This window comes from Equus caballus, chromosome 20, assembly GCF_041296265.1.
Source record: "Equus caballus isolate H_3958 breed thoroughbred chromosome 20, TB-T2T, whole genome shotgun sequence".
In the NCBI taxonomy this organism is placed as follows: Eukaryota; Metazoa; Chordata; class Mammalia; order Perissodactyla; family Equidae; genus Equus; species Equus caballus.
Genome location: NC_091703.1, coordinates 12,191,588 through 12,203,662, shown reverse-complemented (window position 1 = coordinate 12,203,662; position 12,075 = coordinate 12,191,588). Strand labels below are relative to the sequence as shown.

General features: G+C 37.0%; 1 protein-coding gene across 8 annotated transcripts in view; it reads left to right on the top strand.

Moving 5' to 3' along the window:
• Positions 1-5,323, top strand: part of MAK (male germ cell associated kinase) — a 64,541-nt gene extending 59,218 nt beyond the window's left edge. For 3 of the 8 annotated variants that reach the window (XM_070244078.1, XM_070244080.1, XM_070244079.1), the window contains exons 14-15: positions 3,784-3,934; positions 4,103-5,323. In XM_070244078.1, the coding sequence (XP_070100179.1) occupies positions 3,784-3,934; positions 4,103-4,205 (254 nt within the window). In that variant the 3' untranslated portion in view covers positions 4,206-5,323. Of the gene's footprint in view, positions 1-3,783; positions 4,080-4,102 lie in introns of those variants that run through there. The other 5 variants (XM_023624452.2, XM_023624449.2, XM_070244081.1 and 2 more) reach the window with 2 other exon arrangements.
• Positions 5,324-12,075: the final 6,752 nt, after the last annotated feature.

Sequence of the window (12,075 nt, the reverse complement as noted above, 5' to 3'; positions counted from 1 at the left end):
CCTGTCTTTCTTAGAAAGATGAGGTTTGAGAGTCTAATAATTCTAAGAAGAGCTCCCTCTAATTAAGAGGTTACTCTTGCCACACACACGCATTGGGCCGTTTAAACCTCACAACGATCTCTCTTCTACAGCTGAGGGAACTGACATTAAGTAATTTCCTGAAGGTCACACGGCTAGTACAGTGGAGCTGGGATAGAAACGCGGTCTAATGCCACAGTGAGCTGTGCCACACAATGAGCTGTGAAGAGATGCATTTTTCAGAGCTTCCCGCCCAGTTCCTGGCACAGAGTGAAACCTTAATCAACGCTGAGACACCGTTATCTATCAGTTCACAGGCGGTTCCTCTCTGCTTCCATTTTAGAGGATAGAACTAACTATGGCAGAAGTTTCACTGGCTTTTGCTTTGCAATAGTATCAGGTGGGGAAAGGGTTGATTCCTCCACCCTCCAATGCTATGACTAATTAGGTCGCCTGTTCTGCAGTGACATGGCATAAGACAGCCACACTGATGGTCTTGAAATGGAGGGTGATGATTCTACTCAAGCTGACCAGTTGTGAATATGAATGTTCTCTAAATTATTTTAATCTGATATCCTTGTCAAAACACATAAAATAAACATTAAGGCAGATAATCAGAAGTTTGATAAGATACCCAGTTCTAGTTTAATTTAAAAGTTGACTCCGAAAGTATTCTCACAGGCTATCCTACCAGGATCTTATATTAAAACTCCTGATTAGAGTTGCCAGGCTTTGAAGTTCACACTGTTCGAGCTAAAATTGTAAAAAGCACTGGATTCCAGTCATTTTTTATTTCTTACCACAGTAAAACTGCTTAAACAGTACTCAATTTAAGTACTCAGTACTCAAACTGAGCTACCTATCTGTGAAAAGAATTCCTTTATCTCTCTGCTGAAACAAAATATGTTAATAAACATTTTACATACAGAAATCATTTTTATGAAGCCTCAAATATTTTAAGCCACCCTTACAATGACTGATTAGCCATGGCTTAGTAGCAATTTTTAACATAAAAGCAGAAAATCATGTTTCAAATTATTTTATCTGAGTACCTGCTCTTAGAAAGTGAAAGTGGGTATTTTTAAACATATTTTTGTAAGTTATTGAAGGCCTTTATATAGTAATTATTCTGTCAGATTATGCATATTCCTGTTTTCATTTTCTTAAGTAAATGCTTTTTCATAACTTTTCGTCTCTCCATTTACTCTGCTTATCAGATTTTCCTACAGGTGGAGCTAGGAGAAAAGGTAAAAAAAAAAGAAGTACACATTAATCATTCTCAAGTGGCCACTGCCAATCCTTAGGAAAACACTGTTCTGTAAGAGATGTGTCCTCCAGTCCTCCCAGTTGTGTGACAGTTTCCCACAAGAAAATAAAACCAGGTCATTACCGTATTTACTCAACTCTTTCCCCTTCTCTCATAGTCTCCCTCTCTGCTCTTCTTCCTCATCCTCAAGTTTTGAGAAGAAAAATCAGATTAACTTTCCTCCCCATGTAATCCCTCATCCCCAGACTTCCCAGTACCTCCTCATCCCCTGCTTGGACAGTAACAAGGACTCTGCGGAGTGACTTCTTTCCCACACAGCTGCTCTTTAGAAATCCAGGGCCCTGGTCTAGGAGCTCTGCATACATTCACTCATGTAATCCTTCCAATGGCTCTATGACGGAAGGTACTATTATGATCTCCATTTTACAGACGTTTTATGTCTTGCTAAAAATTATGTAGTGGTGGCAGTGATTAAATTCTTAACTACAGGCAAACACTTTTCCTTTAGCAAACACTTTCTACAAGAAGTTAAATGCCCTCGACAGGACACATGCAGTTTTTAAAATAAATGCACAGCAAGCATTACAGGGCTGATGGCTCTGCTCTCGCGAGTGGTGAGGTGGGGTCATGGTCCGGCTAAGGAACAAAAGCATTTCTTGCCCTGCCATGAGATCTCAGCTCCTTTGTCAGCCACTAAGTTCTTCACGAAGGGTGCCTGAGTCCTAAAACTGTGTTATTTCTCAGAAAGGAATCCTAAAAGTCAACAGTACTGCCTTCTTGGGAAAATGATTCCCTCTTCAAAGAAGGCTTGACAAATATTAGCCTGGACACAGTTTCCTTCAAATGCTTTTAGGACTTGACTTAGGCTGTGTCATGACCTGGAAAAAAAGCTTCTCTGTTTGTTCCTCGCCAAACTCCTCACTTCTCCCCCAAAAGCCTCACCTGTTGTTAGCTTTGAGACTGTGTTTCCTCTGCCCTTCTCTGAATCACCAGGGCCTACTGCCTCGTCCTCCCTGCTCCCTCCACTCCCATCCCCTCACATGCTCTCTCCTCTGTCCATGATGCCATTTTGACCTGTGGACCTCATGTGTGAGCTCGCTAATTTAACACACTGAGGCCTGTCTGTATTCCAATAGGTTATAACTAAAGGCCATTCCTGGAGAACGGTGGTTAACTGTTTAACTCATTTTTCCTTAACTGTTCCTTAACAGTTAGGGGTTAACTGGCCCTTCGAGACACTTTATCCCTGCCTTTGTTAGGTAGCTTTTTATTGGCTTTACCTTTGAGAATTTTATGACCTGTCAAACCACCAAGGGGGAGAGCTCTAGGCCTCCCTGCCGCAGCCAAACTACGTAGCAGTGGGGGTGACTGTCACCAGGTTCCTCCCTTCATGCTTTGTTTCCCTTTACGCTGAAGTTAGCAGCACATCTGGACCCACATGCTCCCAGTAATTTCCCCCTACACTCCCAGTTTTACAGTGAAAGTGTAAGAAAAAAACAAGAAAACTCATGCAAGTAAATATGGTCTAGCTAGTGTTAAGTGTGCAAAATGGTCAGACTCATTTCAAAATTGACACATAGTTTAATCCAAGAATGACAGCTACCACTCAGTGTGAAAAGATATTTAAACACCAAATGCAAAGATCAAACATCCCTCCTCAGAGAGAATACCTGCAATACTTAGCTGTCAATCTGAAGTGAGGAGAGGGTGAAGGAAGGATTGAAGAAGATAAAGTTCTCTCTAAAATGATTTACCGCTTTGTCATTTGAGATGTTTAAGCAATTTTAGCTTATAAATTGTTCAGATAAGACCAAATGTTTAACAAATTAAAATTTTCACAAATATTTAACCAGCCAAATGTATGAATAAACACAACCCTTGTGATGAAAGGTTTGGGATCCTGGGAATGGCTCACCTTTTAAAGAGATTCTGTTATCACCCATCATTTTCCCAATAAAAAGTGGAGCTTCTTGACTCTAAAAACCACATTTCCACGTTTAAAATGAATCTATAACGGGACCCCATCTGTGTAGCTCCAAGAAGCCAGAGCTTTAGAGGATTCACAGTTCTGAATAAATTGTCTGTAGCGATACTCTGAATACTGTTTAGATGTAACCAGTGTGATTTCAGTCACTAACACTGTGGGTTTTGCCCCCATGGAACTTGAACTGAGAATATTCATGGTCATCCTAGTTGCTGTTGCCTATCCAAATGTGATAGGCATTTCAGTGAACCCAAAGAAGAAACAGCAGCAGTGTCAGAACTATAAACCAGCAATGCTGGCTCTTAAGCTACTAATTAGAAAATTCTAATTAGTGTCAACATGATACACTAGAATTTTTGGTTTTAAGATTAAAAAAAAACCCTTAGAGACCACTGAGTTAATCTTTTAAAGACAAATTCAAAAGTTCCCCATAAAATGAGAGGATGGATCGCTTTATTTTGAATTTGTTAATCAACTTATTAAAATTCTAATTTCTGATTTTGATTTCTTTCAGAATACACATGGAACACAAAAGCTGGTCGGGGGCAGTTTTCAGGACCTACTTACAATCCTACAGCCAAGAATCTAAATATTGTGAACCGCGCACAGCCCATTCACTCAGTGCATGGGAGGACAGACTGGGTAGCCAAGTATGGAGGCCACCGGTAGGAGTCCAGTGTGAAGCCCCACAGCATTGCTCCACAGAGCCCCTGCAAGTCCCCTGACCCTGGGAAATGTCTACAGATGTCTATTTCTACTGAGTTCTGGAAGAAATATGTGATAGTGGGTACTTTGAAGAGCAAAAATCATCTCCTATTTTATTTCTCTCCTAGAAATGAAATGCATTCTCTTAGCATCGTTGCCCACAGTGCTGATATATGGGTAAGACTTTATAAAGTATTGAATAAACTATTTGCCAAAGTATCAAGTATTTGATCTACAAATTAATAAATACTTAGTATGATAAGCTTTTGAAGAAATGCCCCCAGAAAGTAAGTGTTTAGAGTGCTTTAGTTTTCATTTGTTGTATATTTGCCTAAACTATTTAATATTTCATTGATTGGCCTCAGGGTTGTTTTGGTTTTTTATTGCAATTAGATAGACCTCTGTGGGCTGTCAGTTACGGTTCTTATTTGGCTAAGGCTCTACTCTACCACTTTGGCAATGGCAGAAGGATGGTAATTTATCATTTTTCTACTTTGTAATTATGAAAACAATGGTAATTCCAATCTTGAGCAGGATATCTTTCTTGGAAATAAATTTGTCTGTAACGTAGAGATTTCAAAATTATGCCATCTGATTTTAGTGGAGAAAGAGTCTGTTGTTTGATTTTGACCAATACAACTGCTAAGAATTCATGGTGACTATCAAACCCAATGGCTTGATGACTCTCAGGGTTCTCTCATCTTCACACCATTAAGGAAGTTCTTGAAACTGTGATGTGTGTTCACCAGGCTTTCAAGATACGCTGTTCCTTATTCCTACCAGACATAAAGATGAGGTATGCCAGCTGGTTCCCCAAAGCAAACTGTTGCTGCTGCAGGCCACTGACTCAGCTCTGACCTTCACATTTACTCAGAAGAGTAAATGTACTTAGTTGCTATAGCAATGACTTCACGTACTACTTTTTTTTTTTCTTATTTTTATTTCTAAATTGGTATTTAAAATAGACATTTTGAACTTAGGACTATTCTATTTAAACCTGCCATTTTATAGACCAGACATTAGTACTGTATATTCTTATTAAAGAATAATAATGTTATCAACTGCAGATATTTTTATGTGTTTTATGACTTTGTAACAAATGCTAATGTAATTGGTATCATCTTGTGGACATTATCCAAAGGCACATTATAAAATAATAATAATATGGTATTTTTGTACAGAAATTCAGCTCACTGTGTTGAAAAATGTTAAAATGTAAAGAGTAATTTATGTTGGTAATGGTGATATGTATTTGTACAGTTTTAATTAATGTCTCAAAGCTAAAAAATTCTTTTGTGTTGCCAGCAAACTTTTCAACTCTGAATAGACATTAAAATTTATCTGGTTAACTAGTGTGTTTTCTTTACATTTTAAACTTTATACTTATAATCTGAGGTCTGTTTGTTGTTTTCATTAGTCATTTTTTGTGGTCTTAAGTTTACGGGAAAATTGATTGGAAAGTACAGAGTTTCCATACACTCCCTCATCTCCTCCACCTGAATTTCCCTATTATTAACATCTTGCATTAGTGCGGGACATTTGTTCTAACTGATGAGCCAATATTGATACATTATTATTAGCTAAAGTCCATAGTTTACATTAGGGTTCACTCTCTGTTGTACATTATAGGTTTTGACAAAATGTCTAATGACATGTATCCACCATTACAGTATCATACAGAACAGTTTCACTGCCCTAAAAGTCCCCTGTGCTCTACCCCTTTAACCCTCCCCACCCACCCCAAACCTCTGGCAACCACTGATCTTTTCATTGTCTCCATAGTTTCTCCTTTTCCAGAATGTCATAGAGTTGGAATCATGCAGTATGTAGCCTTTTCAGATTGGCTTCTTTCACTTAGCATTTAACGTTCCTCCATGTCTTTTCTTGGCTTGATATCTCATTTCTGTTTATCACTGAATAATATTCCACTGTCTACATGTACCACAGTTTATTTATCCATTCACTCATTGAAGAACATCTTCACTGTTTCCAAGTTTGGGCAATTCTGAATAAAGCTGCTATAAACATTCATGTGCGTGTTTTTGTGTGGACATCAGTTTTCACCTCATTTGGGTAAATTCCAAGGAGCATAATCACTGGATCATATGGTAGGAGTGTTTCATTTTGTAAGAAAGTGCCAAACTGTCTTCTAAAAGACAGTTGCATTCCCACCAGCAATGAATTAGAGTTCCCGTTGCTCCACATCCAGGCCAGCATTCGGTGTTGTCAGTGTTTTGGATTTTGGCCATTCTAGTGTGTGTAGTGGTATCTTGTTTTAATTTACAGTTCCCTAATGACATATGATGTGGAGCATCTTTTCATATGCTTATTTTCCATTTGTATGTATCTTTTGGAGAACTGTTCAGATCTTTTGCCCATTTTTAAATTAGATTGTTCATTTTCTTATTGTTGTTTTAAGTTCTTTGTATATTCTGGATAACAGATTTTTCTCAGATATGTCTTTTCCAAGTATTTCCTCCCAGTCTGTGACTTGTCTTTTCATTCTCTTAACAGTGTCTTTCACAGAGCAAAAGTTTTTAATTTTAATGAAGTCCAACTTATCAATTCTTCTCTCACAGATCATATTCTTGGTATTGTATCTAAAAAGTCATCACCAAACCCAAGGTCACTTATGATTTTCTCCTGTTATCTTCTAGTTGTTTTATGGTTTTGCATTTTACATTTAGATCTATGATCCATTTTGAGTTAATTTTTGTGAAAGTTGTACGGTTTGTATCTAGATTCTTTTTTTATTTTTTCATGTTTATGTTGTTCCAGCATCATCTGTTGAAAAGACTCTGCTTTCACCATTGAATTTCCTTTGCTACTCTGTCAAAGATCAGTTGACTATATTTGTGTGGGTCTATTTCTGGACTCTCTATTCTGTTCCATTGATCTGTGTGTCTGTTTTTTCACCAATACCACAATGTCTTGATTACTATAGCTTTATAAAAGTTTTGAAGTCAGGTAATGCCAGTCGTCCAACTTTGTTTCTCTCTTTTAATACTGTTTGCTATTTTGGGTCTTTTACCTCTCCATATAAACTCCAGAATAAATTTGCAAATATTCACAAAGTAACTTACTGGGATTTTGATTGGGATTATGTTGAATCTAGATCAAGTTTGGAAGAACTGATTCTTGACAATACTGACTCTTCCTATCCAGGAACATGGACTCTCTCCATTTAATTACATCATCTTTAACTTATTTTATCATTGTTTTGTAGTTTTCTCCATATAGATCTCAGGCATTTTTTGTTAGATTTATACCTATTTCTCCTTTCTTAGTGCTAAAGTAAATGGTATTTTTAATTTCAAATTTCAATTGTTCATTGCTCATATATAAGAAAGCAAATGACTTACTTTGTAGCCTAATACCTGTTATGACTTATTAAATACAGGAGTTTGTTGATTCTTTGAAATATTCTACATAAACAATCATGTCACCTGCATACAAAAACAGTTTTATTTCTTCCTTCCTAATCAGTATACCTTTTTTCCTTTTCTTGAATTATTGCACTAGCTAGGACTTTCAGTACAATGTTCAATAGAAGTGGTGAGAATGAACATCCTTGTTTCGTTCCTGATCTTAGCAGGAAAACATCTAGTTTCTCCCCATTATTTATCATGTTAGCTGTAGGTTATCTGTAGATGTTCTTTATCAAGCTGAGGAAGTTCCTTTCTATTCCTAATTTGCTGAAAGTTTTTATTATGAATGTTAGATTTTGTCACATGCTTTTTCTGTATCTATTGTTATAATCATTGATCATATGATTTTTGTTCTTTAGCCTATTGATGTAATGGGTTACATTGATTTTCAAATGCTGAACTAGCTTTGTATACCTGGAATAAATTCCACTTGGTCGAGGTATAATTCTTTTCATGTATTGTTAGATTTGATTTGATAATATCTTGTGGAGGATTTTTACATCTATGTTCACGTGTGTGTGTGTGTGTGTGAATATGGGGGGGTAGGGAGAGTGTGTAATGTTAACAATTGGTGAAACTAAGTATTACTGAACCTTTTCTGTAGATTTGAAAATTTTTAAAATAAAATGTTAAAACAACATAAATATATGAAGCAAAGACATAAATACAAGAAGAAACTGATATGACCACAGAATGCAAGGTTTTTCTCAGAAAACAGATCTAGGGGCGAAAAATAAGTAACTGAGTATACGAATACCACAGTAAACAAAGTTTATCTAATGTATATACCATATAGAACTTTGACCAGTAAGGAAAAATACACATTCTTCTCAAATACATGTAACATGCACAAAAATTGACCTTATATTAGGCCAGAAAGAAAACCTCAAATTTTCAAATGTAGAAATATGTAAGCAACTTCTTTGCAGTGTAATAAAAGTAGAATATAACAATAAAAAAGTATGCCTGCAAAACCTATCCACTTAAAAAATTTAAAATATTGTTCTAAACACTTAAGTCAAAAAGGAAAAATAAAAAAAAAAAAAAGAAATATACACTTTTAGAAATGGAGAATGATAGACTGCTGTATTAAAACCTGTAAAACTCAGAAAAAACAGATCTCAGAGAAAAAATTATACCCAAAGTATTTATGAAAAAAACAAGCACTGAGGGGCTGGCCCCGTGGCCGAGTGGTTAAGTTCGGGCGCTCTGCTGCAGGCGGCCCAGTGTTTCGTCGGTTCGAATCCTGGGCGCGGACATGGCACTGCTCGTCAGACCACGCTGAGGCAGCATCCCACATGCCACAACTAGAGGAACCCACAACGAAGAATACACAACTATGTACCGGGGGGCTTTGGGGAGAAAAAGGAAAAAATAAAATCTTTAAAAAAAAAACAAAAAAAAAAACAAGCACTGAAAATATGCTGAATTTGAGCATTTAGCTTAAGAAACTAAAAAAAAGACTAACAACTTAAAAAGTAAAAAGGAATTAAAAGAATATCAATACAGTGAAATAAAATATGAAAATAATGAAATAAAAGATTTCACCCCACTAGCAACAAGCATTACCTAGTACCCACATCTTGGCTTCTAATACCACCGTCCAATAAAAGGAACCAGGGCTCCTTGGAGAAATGGCTGATTCCAGTATTGGGACATGAAATATACAAGATGAGCGTGGAGCATCTTACAGTGCCAGAAAGTAAGGAAGTTCTAAAAAAAAAAACCCAAAAAACTAGGAAGCAAAAAAGCCTGCATGAGCTATGCCAAAGGGTCACAGGAACCAACTGAAAGAACTCCCACTGGCCAAAACGGCAACAATTTGAGCATGAAAATTAATACAGAAATACTGGATTATAACCCAAAGTAGAAAATACACGAGTCCACAGTGATATGAATAAATGAATGAATGAGGAAGAAGAGAGAAACCTCTCATGCAGCAGAACTCCAAATTAATTTATGTAGATACTCTGCCCTCAAGGAGGTAGAGGACAACTCCCCATTCCTGCAGTGTGAAATGTGCACAGTGACTTCCTTCCAGAGAGCACAGTATGGGAAGGGGGAAAAAGGAGTAACTTCACAGTGGAGAAGCCTGACGAACACTACCTCATCTAGATGATCAAGGTCAACATCAACAGTGATATCAGGTTCATATATGTAACTAGAATGATGTGATGAAAATGGCACTTCACCTCTGTAGTTTTCCTCCCCAAAACCTGTAACCCTAGTCTAATCGTGAGAAAAAACCTAGACAAATTCCAATAGAAGTACATTATACAAAATACCAGATCAGTACTCCTCAAAACTGTCAGTCATCAATAGCAAGGAAAGTCTAAGAAACAGTCACAGCCAAGAGGAGCCTAAGGAGACATAAGTAAATGTAATGTGGTGTCCTAGATGAGATCCTGGAGCAGCAAAAGGCTATTAGTTAAAAACTAAGGAAATCTGAATAAAGTATGGACTTTAGCTAATGATAATGTATCAGTATTGGTTCACTAGTTGTAACAAATGTTTCATGCTAATGCAGGACATTACTAATAAGGGATGCTGGGTGTGGGGTATGTGGAACTCTATACTCTCTTCTCAAAACAGTTCTAAAAAATAAAGTCTATTTTTAAAAAGTAGATTTGATCAATCTATGTATTCCCCAAATACTAAGTGCCTACTATGTACTAAGTATAGTTTATATGGTAGTAACAAAAGACTAATTTTTCCCTGACCTCATAGTACATACATTCTGGAGGCAGACTTTAAATGTAAACACACAAAAAATTGTATATTTGCAAATTATGATGGGTGCTATTAACAACACGATGTTACAGGGGCTGGCCCAGTGGCGTAGTGGTTAAGTTCATGTGCTCCACTTTGGTGGCCCAAGGTTCATGGGTTCGAATCCTGGCATGGACCAAGGCACCGTTCATCAAACCATGCTGTGTGGCGTCCCACGTGCAAAATAGAGGAAGAAAGGCACAGATGTTAGCTCACGGCCAGTCTTCCTCAGCAAAAAGAGGACTGGCAACAGATGTTACCTCAGAGCCAATCTTCCTCACAAAAAAACCCCAAAAAACCAGGATGTTACAGAGACTAATGGAGATGTAAATATAGTGAGAGACGACTGAGGGTCTTAAGTGCAGGAGTCTCTACTTGAAATATGTCTCTGCCTGTTAGAGAATGAACTGTTGGGCCAAAGCATGAAACAAGGAGTCCTATTAGAAGCTTAAAAGATGGTAAGGCTTGGACTTGGGTAATATTAGCAATGGTATGGAAGAGAACTGATAGGAAGCTATTGGTTTTTGGTATTGATCTGGTTTCTTGCTGGTTTATAGAACTTTCTCATTAGTGTTAATAGGTTTTCAGTTGCTTGTCTTGGATTTTCTAGACAGTTATCTATACAAAATGTTTAATTTCTTGTTCACTATTAATTTACACTTGATTTATTTCTCTTTTTTACTGCTTTGTTTAGTGTCTCTAGAACAATGTTGAATCTTGTCAGTGATAGCAAATATCCTATTATTTCTACCTTTAACATAAAGCCATGGGTCTAGATAAAGGTAGCTGACAAAAACCTAAGGCAAGTAATATGCTTGAGTGAGCAGACAGAAGCATTTACATTAATGTCAGAAATTAATTTTGATCAGACTGATACCTAAGCAGAAAATGTATATGAAAAGTTCCCATTCATAACATAAATATAGAATATCCTGCAATAATCTTAATAGAAATGCAAAGAACTAAATAAAGCTTTAAAATATCGTTTTAAGACATTTTAAAAAACTGAATTAAACAAAGGGACATACAATGTTCCTGGATTGAAGAGTAGGTATTTTAAAACTTTCAATTCCTCCCAAATTTATCTACAATTCATGCAATCATAATCAAAATCCCAAATAAATTTTAAAATTGAAAGGCTAATTCTAGATTTATCTGGGAAAGTAAATGTCAAGAAAAATTTGAACAATGACAGACTTGCCCTACCAAATATCATAATATAGTACAAATCTATGGTAATTAATACAATTTGGCACTGGGATAGAAGTAGATCTAAGGAAGGGACTAGAAAACCCAAAATCAGTCCCAAATATGGAAATTCAGTACATGGTAAAGATGGCATTTCAAAGCAATGAGGACAGGATTATGTGACAAAGGATTATCATGACAATCACCAAACAACTAGCTTAGAACCAAAAATGAGTCTGATATTTTTTTTTTTTTTTTTTTTTAGGAAGATTAGCCCTGAGCTAACTACTGCCAATCCTCCTCTTTTTGCTGAGGAAGCCTGGCCCTGAGCTAACATCCATGCCCATCTTCCTCTACTTTATATGTGGGACACCTACCACAGCATGGCTCTTGCCAAGCGGTGCCATGTCCGCACCAGGGATCCAAACCAGCGAACCCTGGGCCGCCAAGAAGCAGAACATGCGAACTTAACTGCTGTGCCACCAGGCCAGCCCCGTGTTTGTTTTAATATAGGGTTAGTAATGCTTTTTTGTTTAGAACAATCTTTTTCTGTGCCTCTGCCCTTATAATTCATGATTCAAACATTTGGGGAACAAGTCATAACTGATGCTCACTTCTACTTGGCCCTCACATAGTAGCAGGGTTTGGGAAACAAGCATAAAGCTGAAGGTTAGCTCTGTAAACGTATATAATACACAGACAGCTCTTCAACATGC